The following is a 22,283-nucleotide window of genomic DNA, read 5'->3' as shown; positions in this document are numbered from 1 at the left end:
TTCACTAATCTAGGAGGTCTAAAATAGGCATTTGAAGCTCAGTGATGAGGCTCAGCTTTAGCTGTGGGCATGTATTTCTCTTGAACTTCTGCCTGAAACTTGACAACTGAGAATTCACTCTTGTGTGCTTACTGCCAGTTAAACATCTGTCCTTCTGCATCCTTGATCAGCACTACTGGCCACTTAAAACATGCACATAACACAAATTAATAAAACAGTTTCAGCACTACAATGAAAATGGTATGACTGCAGTACTTAGAATAATAAAATTACTAAGTCAGGTGCCATTTAATTTAAAGCTAGTTTAGATATATATGCCTAATGGAAGCAATTCAATTGAAATTTTATGGCTTATTAGCTAGGTTTTATTTGTTGTCTTATTGTTGGATTTAAAACTTGAATCAAATGGGTGTTGTAGATAGTCTGGCAGTTAGCAGTGGAAGCAGTTTTACTGAGCACACTGTAACTCCCATTAGGAGTTGCATCTCGAGTTAGCTGTGATTTAGTGACCTGCTGCTCTGTGTTATCAAATTTGTTAAGTTCTATAAATAGATCTCCTGTCCCCTTATTTTCCAGTTGAGAAATAATGTGATGTACTAAACTGCAAAAAACATGTTATAGCAGAGTACAGGGTAATCAGCTGCTGGAGGAGTTTCTTGACTGAGTTTCAAAGAATTTTATGCAGGTTCACTTTGTCACTGTTTTAGTAAAAAAAATAATATATGGGTTCTGGTATACTGCTTTCTCAGTCCAATTGTATGTATGCATCAATTTAAATAATGTACAACTTCTGTGTTTACTGGCATGGAAGGGATTTCTCCTAAAGAGAAATAATAATCTCAGTCTTGCAATGATGAGTTTCAAGGACTAAGTAGAGCAATATGCCCTAGGCCCTGAACTGCCTTCAGCAACATAGCCTTTGAAATGCTTTTTTATTTTAAAGATCCCCTTTCATTTTATTTCTCTTCTAGTGTTGTTTTTTCTTCACAGATAAATTAGAGAACTTCATCTTTTGCCACTAGAAATGGTCATTAATTAGGTCTTACTTTATATTTTTGTTGAAAGGGTGTTGCTGTGGCTAATTAGCACTTAGGTTAGTGTTGTGAATAAGACTCTCTTGAATTATTCAATAAGGAATGCTTCATGCTGTTAAACTGCAGTATCTCTCTTAGAAATGCCATATTTTAAGTCTCTCTCCTATTCTGGTGTATTTAAACTCTCTCTGACCTTCTTTTTTTTGTCATATCAATCCTTTGCTCTGTGGAGGTTTTGCTTTGAAAAGTAACTGGGATCAGCATACGTGCCAAACCAGAATTGACAATAATAATGTTTTTATAGACTAATGCTTTCTGTGTCACTGCAGCTTGACAGGCTGAAGCCACAAAATACACTATCCAGGACCCTTGGAATTTCTTAATGAAGAACTCCAAGTGTTTTAGGAAATGAAGTAGATGTCTGGAAAAAAAGTAGATGGCTATGACTCAAAAAGGCAAAAGTGAAATAGGTAACTCACTTTATTCTAGCCAACAAAAGAAGGACAGGCAGTGAAAGAGTCAACTTGTAAATTTAATCAATATGCATTTTCTAGGTTTGACTAGGGTTTCAGGGCAGACTCCATGCAAGCCACTGGTAAATTCTGTTCCAGCATTCTGGTGTGGTTGTCTGCAGATATACAGCCAATATTCTCAGGAAGCTTTGTGCAACACTGACAGACAGCTGTGCTTGCACACTGAGTTTCTGTGCTCACTATTTCCTAACAACCATATCACTATTTAGTATATAGAATTTAGCATTTGACGTTTACAAATGTAGTATCCTTTTGAGGAGCACTCTTAGTTAGATTTGCATACATAATAGATATATAATAGTTTATGTAATTCAAGGATAAGAGTTAATATTTCTTCCTGTCCATCCAAATTATTGAACTCTTGTGATATTAGAAGAGGTTAAAGAATTGGTGCATCACTACAATGGTCCTACTTTGACCACTGTTTACCTTGTACATAAGATTAGTGTGGTATCTGCACTGGTATCTAGAGCTGAGCTAGTCAGTCCTGGCTGGAGAAGTCTTGGCTTATTGGAATTTTTTGGTCCTATTCTAATTCTGTGATAAATTTTGACAAATAGCATTGCTAAAGACTCTACATGTAGCTGCACTATTGAATTTTTGTAATGGTATTTCATTCTTTCAAACTTATTTGTCCAAGATTAAAAGTTGCATTTTGTTTCAGCTTTGTCTTTTTCTTTTCTTTTTTTTTTTTTTTTTAATTACAATTTCTGCTCATTTAGCAGGTAGAATGAGGTGCCCAGTATACTGGTGCACTTTTTAAGTTTCCAGCATTAAGCTTTCATATGGTTAATTTAGGAAAAGTAACTTTTTTTACCATCACATCTGCATTGCTTTACATTTGTCACCTTTCAACTTCATTAAATGTCCTTTTGCTGTCCAGTTAAATCTCATCAGATCCTGTCCTTCAAAGCTACTGAATGTACTAATTATGCCTTCATCTGGATTAATAAAAGGTCTTTTCATGTGCAAGTACACACTCACAACCTTTCTTATTGTTTTCAAAATCCTTTTAAAATAAAACTAGAAATAAAATCCTGTCTTTGTATACAAATGGTCTTACAAAATGCTATCTTTGTGATAACATTCATTATCACAAATTATGTGATTTTTAACTAGAGGCATTTGTTCTTTCAAAGCATAGAAAACAATTCTGGATAGCAAAAATGTAAAGAAAGCTGTGGAATATGTAGTCTTCATCATGGTACGTGTCTGTATCTGCCAGTGAGCTTGGAGTTAGTAAAGAGCTGTTGATTCTAGGAGAGGAAGTCTATGTCTGACACACTTAAACATTTTTCTTCCTTGAGGAGTGGAGTGAATTTTTCTGAACTTCTTTATGCTATATGAAGTACAAGCAGTTTAAATTGAACTTCTGCCACTGGATATATTAGTTACACAAAATATGTATAAGCAATAAATGGGTAAAGACACACCCTGAATTTTGACCTTTCACAAAACTGTAGTACTGTAGGGGGACTATCCCCTGCTTTTAAAATCCTGTTTTAATACTTTTTAAGAACTTTAATACTTTCTGTTGAAGGAATTAACATTTCTACAAGTCACTGGAGAAAAGAAAGATATGATGTATTTGGTTAGACAAGTGCAAGGAACTTGTGTAGTGTTTCCCTTCACCTTTCCATCTCCTCTATCTTATTTTTTTGGTTCATTAGAAACTGAAGGAAAAAAATAGAAGAAAACTATGGAAAGAGAAGACAAACCAGAATTTAACTTCCCTTGATTTAAAATCTTTGGAAATGTAGAATGGGGCCTTCTGCAGTTTATAGTATTTGAAGAATAAACTGGCTTTCTACTGAGCATAGAATAAGTAGCAGTGATGCATGGGAAGTGTTTGCAAGGACAGTTATAGCTTGGAAGTTTTTCTTTGATAAACCAGGTAAGGAACATTGGCAAACTAGCAAGTGAATGTGTTAGGTCTGCAAAAACAAACAGACTTTCAAAATTCTGTTGGAAATATTTTCTTTGTTTTGAAGCTAGACAAAGTCAACAGGTCAAAGTTTTCTGTTGAAAAGAGCTTGCAAGTCTTTTATTCCTCACTTGTTTTACATTTCGTGGAAAGGAAGAGAAAAAAGTCACAGAACAATTGGGTATTACATGGTAGATGTACGAGCCATTTGAAATCTGAAAGTATTTGTTTGAGAATTCCTTGTGAAGGGCATTTCATTGCTTAATCAGATGTTTTCTGGTGACTGTGTCTTAGGACTTGTTGAATGTTTCTGCAGTAAAGCTGAAAATGCAGATAATCTTATATTAAAAACCAAAAGTAAAGTAACTGAAGAAAGCATTAAAAAAAAATCAGTTTATTCATCTCTGATTTAAATGCCCAAATCTACTTAATCTAATAATAAAAAGGCAGTGGTGTTATCAAAGTGGCCAATGCTCCCAAAATCCTAACATGCAGAGTTGTTTTAATTAAGTTTCCCATATATAAACAAGAAAATCAGTCATAGTACATAAACTAGCTGCTAGTATATAAATAGTAGAAATTGCCTTCAATTTTCCTGTCCATGCCCTGTAATATACTTAAATACAGACACACGACCTGCCCCAAATAATTTTTTGTCAAGTATCACCCAGAAGATCCCAGTCTCAGAGTTTTTCTTTGTATTGTATCTATTTAAGCACCAAGTAAAACGTCTTCTCGTTCTTGAGTCATGTGTGTATATTACTCATAAATATGGTGAATGTGTGCCAGATTTGCTTGGTTGTTCTTTGCCTCAGTAATGGAGAAGTGTGCTCTGTGGGGGAAAAGCACTGAACAGACTGCTGACTGGTGGTTATCACAGTCTTTAAAACTCAAACATGTTCACTGGCAGCTTCAAGCATGTCAATGAGATTTGCCCCCCTTTTTAAAAGTGCTGAATATATTCCCTGATAAGCAGCCAGTCAGTCTTTCAGTATCTTCTAAAACGCAAAACGAAAAGGAAATTGTTTCAGTAATGGGATTTCATTTCCAACAGTGATGAAATTCTTTGTGAAATGCAACATGCCTGACTGTCTTCCTGAGCTGCTGTCCTTAAGAATGCCCTTCTCTCAGATAACATCCTTCTGTATTAGAATTTTCACAAATGATCCTAGGTCGCTTAACTTGATTTTTTAAAATTAATTTTTAAATTAAATGTGTAAGAAATCAGGAAGGGAGAACAGAGTAGCTGAGTGAAGACATGCTGGTCAAACTAAAGGACAATGGGGAAGTGCAGAAGCAGTGAAAGGAAGAACAGGTATCCTGGGAAGAATATTGGGATATTGCCCAATTGTGTAGTGATGGGGTCAGGAAGGCCAAGGCAAAGTTGGAGCTGAATTCAGTAAGGAAAATAAGATCTTCTGTAAGTATTTCAGCCAGACAAAAGCAAAGCATACTCCTTGTGATGAACATGACTGGTAAACTGGTCGTAACAGATGAGAAGAAAAGGCTGAGATGCTCAACAATATTTTTGCCTGTTTTCGCTGTAAGTCTCTCTTCTCAGCCCATCAAGCTGGTGGACCTCAATGCAGGGACTAAAGGTAGCAATTCAGGAAAACAGTAATCACCTGAGGAATCTAAACATTGTTAAGTCTGTGACCTGACAAGATGCATCCTAGGGTCCTGAGTGAATTGGCTGATAGAGTTGCCAAGCCACTCCATGATATTTGAAAAGTCATGGCAGTCACGTGGAATACCCAGTGACTGTAAAAAGAAACATTGCACCAAGTTTTTTAGAAAGGGTAGGAACACCAACACAGGTTTCCCAGAGAGAGTGTAGATGTCCCATCCCTGGCAATATTTAAGGACAGATTGGACAGGGCTCTGAGCAATCTACTCTAGTTGAAGATGTCCCACCTCATTGCATGGAAGTTGGACTGTGAAATCATCCAAGTTCAACTGCCAGAAAGGGATTAGCAAGTGGGAAAGCTTTACTAAGGTTCCTTAGCCCTCTCCTCAAATTAAAAGTTAAAATCACCATCTGTTTTTTTTTTTTGTTTTTTTTTTTTTAAGATCCTCCCACTGGCAGTTGCTACACACCTCTTTTCTCATTCTACAAAGTATTCTATGGATCTTTTCTCTAAAATGTTTTTCATCCGCAAGATTTACATTCTGGGTTAATACTATGTTGTCTGTGCCACATCCAGAGATTTGCAGTGCCTACTACTGAAATTTTTTTAAGAGCTGTTTAAGATATGTTTAGTGTATAAAACATCTCATTAGCTTGTATTTTTCATAGATGTAAATGAACAGAAACTTCCTCTAAACTAAATGATTTTTTTTTCTCTTTTGCAATTCGTGGTTCTAAAGCATGTACAATTCTGAGCAAAGCTTTCAAAAGAGCAGTTCCAAACAAAAGCTCCTAGTGAGTTCTGTACACTTAATTTTAAATTAGTGGCTGTTGTCAGGACAGCAGTAACTATCAGAGATGCTTGTTCAAATACAATCATGCTGTGTTTTGTTACCCTACTAAACAAGCAAATTGAAAGTTATTTTACTAGAAAGCTTTTTGATGATAACTGGCAAAGTAAAGTCTTGTTTCTAACAAAGACACTACCTTTGATCTGCGGCAGCTATCTTTTGCTTGAAACCCTTGTTTCATATTAATATGCTACAAGAGATTCTGCAGCTCTAAATATGTTTGAAATATGAGAAAAGTCTTTTTATATGTGTTGCAGTTGCAACTCACAGCTTTGTCAGTGTAAGTTTAAAAACAATTTTGAGATGGAAGATCATTGCTTTGATGGTTAGGTGCAAATGTTTCTATAAAAATAGTAGTAGCAACGATACATTCATACAAAGCTTCTCCTGACACTTTTACTGATCTGACTTTCTCTTTACCAGTGATTACCTGTGTTGTTCTTGTCACCTGGGGTTCAGTGGGAGCAGTTAAGCCTCTCCGACCTGGGGGCAGTTTACACGTAGGTCCAGCTTGGGAGCAGCAGGAGGACCACTGCTTGTATGCAGGTACTTGATAGTGATGATGGAGCCTCCAGCCTATGAAGGAAAGGGAGCCTGCAGAGCCATCCCATAATAAAAGTGTGCAGTGGACATAATAGGAGCCCGAGCACACATTGTCGTTTCTGGCCTGCAAATTACTCCTGGCTCTTTTCTCTTTACTGCTTATTTAATATTTGTAGTTTATAGTTGACAGGTTGAGGAAGGCTGACCCCCATTAACTGTGTCCTCCAGCAGTCTTCTCATGGGTGTTTTTGTCTTTAATTGGCCTTTCCCTCCTGTTCCTAATGTTAGACTTTTGCATATAATTGATACTGATCAGGTTTCTGTCCTTCACTCCCGTTCCACCCTTGTACCATTCATTGCTAGTTGGATTGCAGTCATGAAGCATTTGCTTCTTCATAGGTCAGGATTCTTGAGCTATAATGTACCTGGTAAGAACCTATAGCTGAGGCAAGAAGGGTTTGGAGTTTTTTCTTCTCCTAGCCCATGGAGAGTGCTTTCCAGATATTTTTGCCAGATCAAAGCTGCAATGTATTGGCAGGACCACATGAAGAGGCAGGTACTGCCAGTGCTGGGCTGTACACATTTCTATTTAGCAACCCAGACATTTCAATTCAGCACCTTTCACTTACAATTCACATACTAGAGTGGCTGTCCATGCAGAATGTACACTGAAAGCTTGTGCTGCATCAAAAAGTTATGTCTGTATACATGCCACTGCAGCTTGACTTTTGTTGTTTAAATCTGTGGAATTTCAGTTTCCATATGGCTTTAACTCTCACTTAATATTAGAAGCTCTTGTGGGAATTTGTCAGCCTACTTTTTGTAAAATAGTGAAATCATAGGGTGCTGACTAAGAAGTCCCAAAGCATTGAGTTTATTGGGTCACTTCTGTAATTAGGATAGAATATACCCCTTTTCAACACATTCAATTGCATGATTGTCACAAGAACAAACAGCTTCCCTAGATACGCTCTTTGATCCTCACAGTTCTGTTTTTTCCAAGAAGCAGCTTATTACTTCCCACCCTCATAGGGACCAACACCAACTTTTTTATTTCTTCTTTGTTGTTTACCATCTCACACCCAATGTACAACAATTCTCTGTCTTACCTATGCTGTATTCTGTAGGTATGTTTTCAACCAGTAACTAAAATCTGATGTACTGTGCTATTTGAAATGTGCCCTTCCTATTTCTGTGTTGATTCCTCACATTTGGTGAAGTGTAACACTGTACAAAGTCTCAGTACACATACACCTATAAGATTTATTTGAGTCATGCAGATAGTTTAGCTGAAGATGCCATTTGTACTCACCAAAGCCTACTTCAGAACTCTGATATTCAGCAGGACTTGGCCTTTCAGTGCTACTTATGATAATTTTCCACATTAGAGAAAAGAAGTTGATTTAAGCTGTCTGGTGTACTGGTGAAGACAAAGATCCCACAGAAAAATGGTGCATATTCTTATAATCAAACATGTAATTATAGTTGTCATAAATAAAAAGGATCAGTTAAAGGAATAGAGATAGATTCAGCAATTTGCTGGTGTTTGAATGCTTTGTGGAGGGTTTGGAATTATTTTATAGGAAGTGGGACCACAAAAGAATGCCCTAACTTAGTTTAAGCAGACAATCTCAATTTTTGGAGTGAGAATTTCTGTTAAGGAATATTAAAAAATAGCATTTTTATGATGAGAAAGTAAAAGCAATTAGGATGTCTCCAGGCCATTATATCAATAGTGAAATAATTTTAAAATTTTGTATCCAAATATAATTTTCTAGGTTTTTATTCCAATTTTTTTCCAGAGTGACATTTACTTGTCAAATTTTTATTTTTTTTACCAGCAGCTGTTTTCTGATTAGAATTTGTGCTTGATATTTCTAAACCTGTTGATTTTTTTTGATTTTATGTACTTATACTCATGATATGTTTATTCAAATACTGTGCTAAAGATTTGTCAGGAACATGGTGTAAAGTTCTTAACATCTCAGAACTCAGCTGAACGGTGCAAGTTTAATATAGCTGGTTTTCTTATACTTTGGTTGCCAGTAATGATTGTGTTTTAAATCAATAGTGAAATATCTGTGTGCCTCCAGATAGGAACCCTACATTTCTGTAGATATTATAAAATACCAGATATGCCACATACTTTGAGGAAAGGAGGCTGATGTTGTATCCACGTGGTACAGACTGTATACTCGATACATAGTCCAGAGTTTACTTGTTTTTAAATTAATTTTCCAGTGTATTTCAGTCTTTCTATTCTTTACCCTTCTGCTTTTCTATTCATTTACTTATCAAACATGGTTATTCCTTCTATAGCATAAGAGGCTTAGTCTCCTCCTAGATTTAATTTGCCATGCATGATAATGGAGAAAAAGTGGCATTTTCTTTCACTAACATGACCAACATGTCTTGAGTTTCTTCAAGACATTGAAAACAAAGCAGAGTTTCCTGAATAGAGAGAGAGATCAGGGCAAGATTCACCTGAAATATCTTTTCATGACATTGATTACAAACTTTGTCAAGGCTCTGTTAGGACAACAGCAGGTAAATATTTGAGAAAGTACATCCTACACCTGTCTTTTTCACTGTGATTTGATTTCTTATGAAAATTAAAAAGGTAAAACACAACAAGTTGGGATTTTTTTTAAAAAAAGTCTGTGGAGCCCAAGCTACTTCTTCTAAAAATGGTCTTCTATTTTTTTGCAAGTAGAATAGGCTGGTGTGAGTTGGAAGGAATGTTTACAGATTATTATTTCTGCCCACCCACATGGGCAGGAATGTCTTTGATTAGGTCAGGCTGCTTAAAACCACTTCCAGCCTTGAACACTTCTGGTAATAGGGCCTCCCACTCCACTGTCATTTGCATTTGCATTTAAGTCCCATACAGTTTACTCCATTTAAAAAGGAAAACTTACAGTTTTCACCGATTTACACCTGGGGTAAGTGATTAAATTTGTGGTGGTTATGGTTATAACCACCATTATTCGGTTATGGTTATGTTTCTGTGAAGATCCCATGGAAAATTGAAATAAATCTGTGCAGATAAATAAAAATAATGTAGCACAAATGCCTGTAGGATTCAAGGTAATTTTTAAAGACGTATTGCTGCACCTACAAGTTGTTTGCTCAAATCAACTCTATAACAAAGCTGCTTTTTCTGAATTCAGTGTGTTGTCATTTTTTCTCAATGTGAAATACTTGAAAGGCACCAGCAGGCAGCACTAACTAGAACCAAGCCCAGTATATGCTTATACTAAGCGAGGACCCAACATGCTGCAAGCTCCTTTGGTAACCATGCTATTCTAACTTACAAAATTTTTATAATGAAATAGTACTGCAATGTAGAAATAATTATAATCTAGTAGTTCTAATGGTAGTCTTAATGAGTTTTTAAGTTTTAATTTTGTTACTTGAATAAACCATAAGAGCAGCTTTACAGATTCAGATCAAGGGTCCGTCTGAGGACCCTTGTTGTAAGGAGACCCTAAGGAAAAGTAAAAGCTGAGTATGCACATATGCATGTATGGTAATTACCCCCTGATGCTCTCCCAGCCTCCAGCTATTTTCAGCTCAGGAGATTTCCTGAGTCCTTACAACTGCCTGTTTCATATCCTGTAGCTGATCTTTTTTCCACAATTTCTCCATCCTTTCCTTTCATCCTTTTACGTTACTTACATTCATAACATCCTTTGGAAGGCTTTAGGTTTGTGTTTGGGTCTTGGTTTGAGATTCCTTTTGTGTTTGTGTTTTTTTTTTCTTACAAGTCTTGCTGTCCATCACCTGAATAACCTTTTGCTTATTTTAAACCTTTTTCTCACCAAGAACCAGAGACTAATCTGGTGGTTACACACACTTACTAGCAATTCAGCTCTTTCACCCTTGGCTTCAGAAACTCTTAAGAGAATACAATCCAGTGTTTGTTCTGTTGATTTTGTCTAGCTGTATTCTAGCCTCTGCCCATGATTGTTTCAGCAGGTAACTGATAATAAGGTAATACAAAAGCAGATTTTCCCCCCTTGTTTATGGGCATGGGCCATGAGGGATTCGTGATACGGCAGTTTCTTCTTTAACTTTTTTTATCATTTAGACTGTGCTTTGGAGGAATCATTAAATTATTTTGCATCCAGTGATGTAATAATATTATAAAAATATTAGGTGACTATAGCAAGATCATTGGTTCTGTTACTTAAAAATCACTGAGAAGTCACGTGCAGTAAAATGCAAGGAATGTGAAACATGAGAGTATTGTGGAAAGTTCAAGCAAATAAAATTCTAGTTGCAAATCAAAATGAAGCTAGAAATTAAAGATATGTCTATTATTTGTTACATATAGTAGAATTAATTTTACCCACAATACAAGTACACAACCCACAGTTGCCTTCTACATGGCACACCTGTAAATATACTAAACTGTCACACTTTATTTCAGCAGTGCTGAGTGAAAATCTGCTTTATTAAAAGATATTACCTTTTCACTAAACTTGCATTTCTCTAGATGAAAACATATATTCTCAATTCTGTTTCAACAAAAAACAGAAATAAGAATTTTAGAGAATTCTCCTAATTATGATGCTATTCATCCTTCACTGTTCTGCCTTTCACAAGGAAAGTCCAGTTGCTACAAAGTAGTTCTGGTAATGTTTGTCAAGAGCTGGATCAGTTTAAACTCTTTAGAAATAGATTCAGCGTCTTTAAACAGGACAGGGCTTCCCTACTATGGCACTTCAGTCACCACCAGTACTCATTTCCCCCTGTTCTTTCCCCGCTGCAACCTCTCTTTCCTTTTTTCATCAAACTTTGTAATTTGTGTCAGCTGAAACTAAAATAAAATTACTATTGATCTTGTCCCTGTGGTCTGTTTATATTCTGACAGACTACTTAGTGTGATACTGCATGAACATGCAGAGAACTTCAGTTTAAGTATGCTAGCTTGTACTTACCATGTGGTACTGAGGTAGTGTCTGTATTGGAATTGTAGTTTAAATGTCCTGATGGAGAGTCTAATTTCTCAGAAGCCTTTCCAACAAGTGAAAAATAAGCTAACTTAGCAAACTTTTTCCTCATAAGCTTTGGAACACCCTATTAGTGTAAAATATATTGAGATTTTTCAGATTACACATTTCTATACAATCTGGGAAAACTGCCCTTCTAATGGAAACACCACCAGCCTCTTGGTTTTTCCTTTTGCAAAATAATACACTTCTTTTTGAGAGTAAGTGGAAAAAAGTTGCAATCAGTTAAACAGAGAATTGTAATGATTACAGATGAAAGAAAGTACATAATGTTGTCTTAGATTAGAAGAAAAATGGAATTAGGTGGAGCTACACACTAGCTTATCTAGACGGGGGAATGTAAAGACCAGACAGATCTAACAGATGAGTAGAAGCCCCTGGAACTGGTTTAGTATGGCAGATAATCTTTGGGGTTTGAGAGGGACGAAGACCTTTTGCTTTTTTTGGTTTATGAAAACAATTATTGTTCAAAATCCAAAAATATTGATAAATTGTGGGTGTAGCACTATCCTTTGTAAGATAAAATGCAAATCTACTGAAGTACTAAAAGCAAAAAGTAGGCAAGTTGGACTGACTTTTGGACACATTATTTTGTTTGTTTTTTTGATAGGTGAAATGAGGAATGATTTATATATCACTGTAGAAAGAGGAGAATTTGAAAAAGGAGGGAAAAGTGTGGCCAGAAATGTGGAAGTGACAATGCATGTGGTGGACAGCAGTGGTCAAATCTTAAAGGTATCTTTGTTTTGTGCTTTTCCTTGCTGTAGTTAATTTTGACACACTTTCTCAGATGTAAGTCTTCTTTTGTGGCATTAGTTTAAGACTAGAAAAATACTTTGGAAAGGACATGTTTATCTTTTTCTGTCTTTAGGTATTCAAAGTGTTTCCACTTTGCTTAAAACATTTTTAAAATGTCTGTATAAGACCTTAATATATGTTTGTTTTATTTCTATGATAAATCACATGATTGGGATAAACATGTAAAATTGCCAACTAAATACCTAAGGATTCCATTAAGATGCTTGAAAATGTTGAAGCAAGATTAAGCTTGGGAGAATTTTGTATTTCCTAAGAATTCTTTTTACAAATATGCAATTCTTATGTTACACAGAACAACTTGTCTTGATAATTTTGAACTTTATATCTGATTTTAATAAATCCTCACTGCAAAAGTCAGCACTATGTATCAGTAAAAAAAAAAAAAATTAATGTTCCTTCTCATCTTCAAATTTTATTACGTGCTGCTGGTAACAGCTTACAAACAGACAACAGTTTAAATTTTAATTATTAATCGATGACCGTTTCTCAAAATTCGTCTGTACCAAAAGGATTTCTGTTCACATTCAAACTTTTCCTCACATATGAGGATATGGTTTTTGCTTTGTTTTGTTTTAAATTTGAAAGAAGTATTTTCATATGTTCTGCATGATTTTATGGGCTGTGGGGTAACACAATGATGAAAGTCTACACAAATAACCTGGTACAAATTGCATGTTTGTGTATCTGGAGTGAAATTGTGCATATAGATCCATAGCATGCGATATAGGTGCATTTTTATATATATGCACACACAAGTGTGTGTGTGTATATTAAACAAAAAAACTGTATTGAGATTATAATTGCAAAACTACACCTTACCTTTCTCACTGAGAATTAATACATATCCCCAAGTCAGGACTTTGGATAAATGCATTTGCCTGCCTTGGTATGGGGAGTCCCTCATGGGTGTTGTAAAGGCAGCCAACACTTCGCTTCTTCCTGATCACAGAATCCACATTCATTTTCTAATGCTGGGATGTATCACTTATTGTGCCAGGGTTACAGGCTTATTTCAGATGACTGAAATGGGCTGTTCTCAGTTCCATTCTTTGCTGCTGGGTTATAACATTGGCAGGAGCATGTTGTGTCATGGGAATCCACAACACATGTGTTGCTCAAGCCTCCCTGATCACCCAGTTAAATACTTCTACTCTACGTTATGTAAATGATTCTTGCCATTTCTAATTTCAAGTATAAAAAAAAAAATGCTACTGTTTTTGAGGGTTATAACATACTGAACATTGTACCACATCTGGCATTCATGATATGAATGTAAACATGAAATAGTCTTCCTTGGAAGAGCAGTCCTTGATGACATTTTACCAGTGAGCTAATCTATCTTTAATCATATTTTTACTTCATTAGGATTTTATCTCATTTGGCTCTGGAGAGCCACCAGCCAGCGAATACCATTCTTTTGTGCTTTATCATAACAATTGCCCCAGGTGGGCTGAGCTGCTGAAACTTCCTATTCCTGTGGATAAGTTCAGAGGAGCTCACATCCGCTGTGAATTCCGGCACTGTTCCAGTAAGTGGTGCTCATGACTTCTGCTAGTCCTCCCCGTTACGGCTGTAGTCAGTTTCCATAGCACCTCAGGGAAAAGACAGCTGCATGGACTTTCTCTGTAATGCTTCTTTGTACTTACAAAATTCTAAAATTTTTAAAACATTATTAAACATTTTAGAGATGATTTTGAGGTAAAAATTGCTGACTGGTTCTACATTCTGCATTCCTAGGTATGAGAGGTTTCACAGAGGATAAACTTCTATATATTGCTAAGATTGCATAATTGGTGGCTTACATTATTTATTGTTAATATATACTAAATTATTTCAGAATACTCCCTTCTGATTTAAAGTGAGATAAAAAGGAATATTACAGAAGACAGTGTACAAATTAGAGCAGCAATTCAAGATAATCTTTGTCTGACTAGCTGCAGCTCCAGTATACTTTCCTATGTTGCATTTTATACTCTTGTGTTGTATAAGCTTATTTTGTCTAAAAAAGTATACTATTATCTTTAAGTGCTGCTATTTATATATGCATTTCAGCAAAAGAAAAGGGTGAGAAGAAGTTGTTTGGCTTTTCTTTCATGCCCCTGATGCAGGAAAATGGGAGGACTCTGCCAGATGGCACCCATGAACTAATTGTACACAAGGTAATTTGAATTAACAGTCATTAGCTGTAATGATTCCACTGGAACCTACTTTGAATGCCCAGAGACATGGAGAAAGTCTGTATTGACTATCAAATACTTGATACTCTTGTCACCATTAAAATATCCATTGCTGATTGTTTAATATTCACCTTCCTGATATAAACTGCAATTGAATCTAGGTATGTGTTTCAGTGCACTGGTTTTCCTAACTCTTACTGTTATATCACTTTGTGTTAAAATGAATTTCACAAAGGTAAGTTATTTTAACTTTGTGGAATTCTCTTTCCACATATAAGAGTTGTCACTTTGTTCAGAGTACTTTATGTGCTTCCAGATAAAGTTTAGATTTTTAACATGAAAATTTGTAGCTATTCATTTAATGTAAACTGTGAAAATGTGTTAAATTTCAATGTCAATATATGATGCTGAGCTCTAAAAGCAGAGTTGCAATAGGCATAGTGGAAATTCTTCAGTTTCTGACAGGGAAACAATGATTCATATAGTTTGGAGATCTGGTCAATTGTTTTGTGCAGTACAGTTATTTTTACTGGTCTGTTTTCACAGTGTGAAGAAAATGCAAACCTTCAGGATTCTGGTCGCTACCTCAAACTCCCCTTTTCAAAGGGAATATCCCTAGGAAACAACAGCCAAGCAGTAAAAACCACTAAAGAGTCCTTCTGGATTACATCTTTTCTCTGCTCCACTAAACTCACACAAAATGGTAGGATATGTTGATTATTTTAAACATGATGAGTTTAAATGAGTGTGATATCTAGTCTTTTCCATGCCAAGCATGTATGGAAGTACTCAAAAATAGCTTATGTTCTATCTATTTTATGAACTGGTTTTCTTCATAATTTTTTTCTATTCAGATGGAAACAAATGGATCATGATAAAACACTGTTTTTAAGTAGTGCAAGAATGCTTTTTAGATGACCGTGATATTGGAATCAAATGCAGCACTTCTGGAATCAACTATCAAAACCCAGCTGCTTTATAAAACCTCTTGATCTGTTTGTTGTAGAGTTTTTATGAAATACTTATTGTCAGCTTTAGGCTGTAGCAGTTTGTTCCTAATTAGGCAAATATTGCTTTTTTGTTTTTCTTCAATCCAACAAACATTTACTACTACTTAAAACAGTCTTATACACTGGCTATAAGGAGCAGCAGATTTAAATACGTGTGTTTACACTCTCTACCAGTGCTTTGTGTAAAGTTCTTAACCAGTGTTATGTATAAAATTCTTGAGGTTCTTGTTTACCTGCCATAACTGAACTAAACTGTAACTAAAAACTGTGGAACAGTTTTCCAAAAATTTCTAAATATTGTGTATTTGCTTGGTAATGTGTTTCTGACCGTTCTTCGATATAACCACAACTTTATATTATTATTTTGACCTCTCTTGTGTGTGAATATCTGTGACTTTACCCATGCTCTGTGTATGATGATAAAATTGCTATTTGCACATTGATTATAGATGTTCACCAAAAACTAGAGCAGCTTTTTAAATTGAAATAGTGCTCTTAATTTTCACCCATTAATAGCAAGTGTGCAAAATAGAACTGTGTGCAAACAGTAAGTGGCTTGTTTCCTTGTGCACACCCATTTTGTATTGTCATAGTAATTACCTTAGCAGTGAAAGTTACTCAATGAAAGCTTTTCCCAAAGGTAGCTAATAGGAAAGCAGAGACTAAGTTTGCTTCAGTTAAAGGCCTTGATTTAGGAAATTACATTAATATACTGGTACTTACACCTGCATAAAAGTGCTGCCTGGAATTTAAGTGTCTCACTGATAAATAGTTGCCCTATTGTGTGGGGTTCTAATACTAATTTTTGTTTACACTGCAGGAGTTATTTTGTACTTAATGTGAATAGATGTGTGACATAGGGCATACAATTTCCTCCTTCTTTTTTTAACCATATTCTGAGTAAAAGGGTGTAGAATATTTGAATAATATTGATCCCCTTTTCAGCTCTGAAAGAGTTAACAATTATTTCAGCAGTACTTCAGAGGGTGGAAATATTTTCAATAGACAGGCTCATATTTTCTCCAAGGATCTTCTTTGGGAAGTTCATCTTGGTGAGTTTCCAAATCCCCATTCTTTTGAACAAAAATTTGCCAAAATCTATTGCATGCTCAGAAAATGAACATAGAGCAAAGCATGTGGATATTTGGTCATGTGAGCATTACTTCAGTTATCCCTGAGAGAATGTAGCTTATGTATTCAAAAATACAGGATTAAAAAGATCTGTGTATTTAATATTTTTAGTAAACATTTGTATCGGTATTTTGTAAATTGCTGGGGTTTTTTTTAATTTGTTTTTAAGTTTGGAGATTTTTTCTGAATCTCAGAGATTCACCTGTTGTTTACAAACAAAAATGTCCAGTTTGAAACTGAATTGAAAATTACTGTGTTGTCTGGCTATGGGGTGGGGAAGGACCCCAAACCCAGACTTGTAAAGGGTGTGACTGAATTAGGCTGCAGCTTTACTTGCTTGCTGGGAAATTTTACTCAGCTGTCATTCTCTCATTGATTGTTCCCACATGCCATCAGCTCTCATGCATATTAAAATTATGGGGACTGGGGGACAGAGGCTGACTCCTAGTTGTTGGGATCCATGATTTCCTTACCCTGGGTACTTTGAAGGGGTTATTAGGATGATTTCCAAACAATTTTTTGGAGACCTTCTAACCAGGGGAGTCTCTTCCTACATCATGGCTAAGAACATGTCCTTATCTAAATCTTTCTACTGGTTAGTTGTTTTTTTCACTTTTGGTCCTGGATAGTTAATCAGTTAATATTAGCAAAAAGTATACTAGCTTTTATCTATATTATATTCCTAGATGGGTAGTTATTTTTCATTACTCTGTAAAACCCCAAAAGAGTGAGAGACTACTCACTCTTTCACTCAGTGTTTTCTACTGAGTAGTTACCAAAACAATCTTAGTTTTTGACATATAGTAGGGATGCAAGAAAGTCAGGATCCTTCCAGGAAGTCTGAATATTTTAGCTGTTGGCATCCACTTGTTTCTCAGCACTGATCAGCGCATCCCTGGTCAGCAGCTGTTCAGCAGCAGAGCAGCATGCCATACAGCATGGCAGAGGTGTAGTCCTTCTAGCTGCATTTAAAAAAAAACCCAAACCAGTGAATTGATAAAACAAAAGCAGCACTGGGCAGCTTTCCGAGTAACCCTAGTTTGGAGGAAGTGTTGGTGACCACAGAAGCAGCCTGTTGGAAGAGACATGCTGACTGCCAGTTCTGAAATTCAGTCTCTTCCTCCTGAAATCATAACAAGTCAATTTCTGATGTCTCAGGACTTACATGAGAGAGAGATGGAAAATCATCCCAAACCACTTCCTTAAACTCATAATTCTAAATTCTTCTATTAAACCTAGCTCTTTGGATTTAAATTACATGCTTCAAGAAGGGATATGTTTTATTTGGTAGGGACAATAGGTCAGGTGTAGTCTATTTTAAATATACAGGCCTTGATTATTTTGAAGATAATGCATTGGAAATATTTTTATTCTTCAGCAAAATTAATCATCACCAGTGTCTTTTTCCCTTTTCCAAATGTATGATTTCCTAGTAGGCCTATTTTGGGGGACAATTTTATATTTTCCTGTCTCTTACTATATGACACACTGCTATCCGTTCCCCTTGTGGGTCACATGACAGATTTTCTATTTGTATCATTTATGCTTGGGCTATTCTCTAGTGTTATCTTAGAATGTCTTTCCTCCTTAGCACTTCCCTTGAAATAAGTCCTTTGAAGTGAATGTCTTACATTTGCTTTCTTTTTCTTTTTAAATCCTCCAACAAATCCCTAATACTGAGTGTCAACTATTTTTTACAAAGTTCCTCCAGCAAACCTGTAAAGAAGTGTTTCCCCTGCTCTGAACTGACAGCTCCAGCTAGTCTTGCTACTCGTCAGCTTGAGCTGAGACTTAAAGTGTAGAAGTACATTTAATTATCAAAAAGACAAATGTAGTTCAGTGGATTTGTAAATCTTGTTTCTTAAAAATTCCTGACAGAAAGAATAATAAGACCTATCATTTGTCCTTGATCATTGGGATGTGTTTCCAATGCATGTGTGGGACTCTGTCACTCAGTGCAATTCAAGGATCTCTTTTTTCCATGCCAGCACAGCTTGAAGCAAAACAAAAATGTAACACATAAATGCATCAAAACAATCTGTGTCTATCAAAAGCAATTAAGGCAGTAAAATATTTGTGGAATCTTTTGTTGGTTGTTTGCCATTAACACCTATAGCAAAATTTGAATATAGGTGGAGATTCATTTAATGTTAATAACGTAAAAATTCTTTCTTCATTTATTGTGGGATAGAGGAACTTCCGTGGAGCAAACCAGGAAAGAGATGACACAAAGATGGGTGTTGCACAAGTATTACTTGAGTGTGAAAACAGTCTGTAGTAGAAAGCAGCCAAAAAGATGCTGAACCAAGAGGAAAACTTGCGAATAACTTCTTACCTTAATAACTACTGAGAACACTTCAGAAGCACTGGCTCCTTCTAATACAATGCTGGGCAGTGATCAGCTAGGCTGTAGTTCAGCTTAAACTGATGGAGGATGAGGTTGGATGGTGATTAAGGTTTTCTACTTCAATCCACTAGGCACTGAGAATTTCTGAAAAGCTGGTCAGTGAAGCGTGGCAGTAGTAAACTTGAATATAAAAGGGATTTGGGTTTTATATAATTTAACAGTCAAAAATGTGTGTAGCTTTTACTGAACACAGCTTGAAAGGAGCTCTGCAGATGTGTCTGAGTTCAGCAAGGAAAAACTGCTGAAAAACCACTCCAAGTTTGCAGAACTATTTTAGGATATTGAATGGTATGGAACAAGAAATTTTCAATCTTATAGCAAGGTGGGTTTTTTAGTACATCTGGGAAGCAGTAACACATGTCCAAAGACTATAAAATGTAGGACTTATATTTAAGACAGGTGGAAGGGCAGATATCTTAATTGGCCCATCCATCCATGATGAATTTTATGCAAATATTTGCAAGAAATCATGGATAAAAAAAATCAACATATAACTAATTCAGATGTGCTGCAAGATTATCAAAGACAAATCATGCCAGAATAAACTTCATCTTTCTTTTCAATTTTTTTTTTATTTGTTATCAAGAGGAAATGCAGCAGCTGAATAATGCAGGACATGAGAAAAAATATATATTCGAAATAAGAATTTTCAAACAGGCAAATAAAAGTTAAAATTGAAGTGGAAGGTTGCACTATAGTGGAAGGAATTTCCTTCTTGAGCAGATGGAAAATACTACTAGATCTGAAGAAATCTCTGGAATTTATCTCTGCTTTAAATGACTGGTAGGGTATGGAGATGAGAGTAACTTCACTAAAATCTGAGACAGTTTTCTGCTAACATGTTGAAAGGTCTCATCAGTTGGGGACAAAATCAAAATACGGTACAGCAAAGCACTGTAAATTTGATTTAAATAAATAATAAGAAAGAATAGAAATTAGATTGAATGTAATGGTAGAAAAGGTAGGATACACCAGTGGATTGTTCCATATCCAGGGAGCTGAATAGTCTTAAACTGGAGAAACATCATATTGGTGACATAAATATGTCTATCCAAAAGATACTCAAATTTTTACAACACAGATGTAAACATCTGAACACAGATTTTTACAACAGATGTATGAGCTTGCTAATGATGTAGAAAATGATGTCATCTTATCTGTAATGTAGTTATCTTTTTGGTTAAGAAAGCTGAAGGACAAGGAATTAAAACTGTAGGGAGTTTGGACACACTCAGGTATCTTTTATCTCAGAATAGTTCATTTTCCAGAAGAGAATTTTTGCTTGTTAATCAAGTAGGATCTTAGAGGAATTGCCTTTGTTGTCTAAAAAAACATAGAAACATGAGTGTTTCAAATGCAATCAAGCTAGTAAATAGGAGATTGTTTCTAGATTTCAGAGACTAACTCTGGAAGGCATCCTTCAATGGGATGCGAGAGGGCAAAATAATTGCTTTATTAAGATAGTATCTGAACAAGATTGCATGATAGAGTTGCCACCGGAGACTGATTCTAGTGACCCAGTACCGTGTTCTTATGTTTGTTTCGGTGGAGCAATTATGGAACGGAATGAAAATGTTTTGTTGGGAAGATCATATTATAACAGATCTAGAGGTGTTTTCTCTTCTTGCCAAATTTTGCTGAATGGACTGTAATAGTAAAATTTAAAATATGAAATGCTGCTTTGCTTCCAACTTTAATCTTGCACTTTTTTTTTGCAGGAGATATGCTTGACCTTCTGAAGTGGAGAACCCACCCAGACAAAATTGCAGGTTGCCTCTCAAAATTAAAAGAAATTGATGGTTCAGAAATAGTGAAGGTATATACCTTTTTATACTTTTAGATTATATGAGGGAAATAATGTATTTCCATGTCACAGAAATATCTTTTTAATAACACTCTTATTCTCTCCCATCAGTTTCTTCAAGATACACTAGACACTTTATTTGGGATTTTAGATGAAAATTCTCAAAAATATGGATCAAAAGTATTTGATTGCTTGGTAAGTTTCATTTTGTGATCATGCTTAACACTAGCTAAAAGCTAGGTAAAACAAAAAAAAAGTGTTGAATTTTTTTCTTTTTCTCTCACATTCAGGTTCACATAATAAATTTGCTGCAGGACAGCAAGTTTCACCACTTTAAGCCAGTAATGGACACTTACATTGAAAGTCATTTTGCAGGAGCACTTGCATACAGGTGAAGTCTGTACTTTTTCTATCTGATTTTCTATCTGATAGCTGTTACTAAACTAAAATAATCTATCATTAGGGTAAGGAAATAGTGTGTGCGTGTTAAAATCATTCTACTGCATATTTAATGCTGGTATTATTGGCCATTCATCAGAGATGTACTAGGTGCTCTTCATCAGACTTAAAACTAAATTTACTATTGAGTATAGTGACCAGTAAAATCTAGTCATATATTTTTTATTTTGCCAATGTTTCTCATATGACAGCTATTGGTCTGCATTTTATGTGCAAAGTTAACTCTTCTCCCACTTCTGTGTTGTAATACTTTCTGATGTGCTATTATAGAGATCTTATAAAAGTACTGAAGTGGCATATTGATCGAGTCACTGAGGTGGAGCTTCATGATCACATACAGGAAGTACTAAAGGTAATAAAATTTTTGGAGACAAGTGTGCATTTGAATGATATGTTCATACAGTACACACTAGTTTAACTTAGGAAATGAAGCAGAATATATACAAATGATGGAACAGTAGTACTAATTCTAGGGAGCTGCAGACTTTCAGTGCAGTCAGTTTATTCATTATTTTCTTTTGTCAGTAAGTTAACCATTGAGGCTCACTGCCTTTAGTCTCTGTAGCTCTATGTTCCTCACCGAATAAGGCAAAGGATTCAAATATAGATAACACTGGTGGTGTTACATCCATTGTATGAATCTAAATGAGCAGGCACACATGCTGGCCTAATGGTTCAGTCCTGGCACCAGGGAATTCTACTGATTATGGTGTTTGTGGTTGTTCTTGTTGCCCTGGTTTGTGCCATCAGAAGAGCATAACATGCCATCAGGCTGAGTTATACTATGCAACAATCCCATTTGGGACACAAGCTGCAATTTGGAAATAAAATATTAGTGTGCTACCATTCTGTATTTTTCTGTGCTGCTGTGAAATTCAGTGTCTTGCTAATAAGAGAGGGCATTTATTTTATTTTGAATAGGCATTCAAACAGTTTTGCATTTAATTTA

The 22,283-nt window shown here is 35.6% G+C and overlaps 1 protein-coding gene across 1 annotated transcript in view; it reads left to right on the top strand.

Moving 5' to 3' along the window:
- LOC131573650 (dedicator of cytokinesis protein 4-like) overlaps positions 1 to 22,283 on the top strand; it is a 225,456-nt gene that overhangs the window by 130,045 nt on the left and 73,128 nt on the right. Inside the window, exons 14-21 of the mRNA XM_058827803.1 lie at positions 12,138 to 12,262; positions 13,712 to 13,874; positions 14,399 to 14,505; positions 15,070 to 15,226; positions 20,790 to 20,887; positions 20,987 to 21,070; positions 21,166 to 21,266; positions 21,605 to 21,686. Of these exons, the coding sequence (XP_058683786.1) occupies positions 12,138 to 12,262; positions 13,712 to 13,874; positions 14,399 to 14,505; positions 15,070 to 15,226; positions 20,790 to 20,887; positions 20,987 to 21,070; positions 21,166 to 21,266; positions 21,605 to 21,686 (917 nt within the window). The remainder of the gene's footprint in view (positions 1 to 12,137; positions 12,263 to 13,711; positions 13,875 to 14,398; positions 14,506 to 15,069; positions 15,227 to 20,789; positions 20,888 to 20,986; positions 21,071 to 21,165; positions 21,267 to 21,604; positions 21,687 to 22,283) is intronic.

The sequence above is a fragment of the Poecile atricapillus genome, chromosome Z (genome assembly GCF_030490865.1).
Source record: "Poecile atricapillus isolate bPoeAtr1 chromosome Z, bPoeAtr1.hap1, whole genome shotgun sequence".
Classification (NCBI taxonomy): domain Eukaryota; kingdom Metazoa; phylum Chordata; class Aves; order Passeriformes; family Paridae; genus Poecile; species Poecile atricapillus.
The sequence above is the reverse complement of the archived record's forward strand: the minus strand, read 5'-3'. Positions and strand labels throughout refer to the sequence as shown.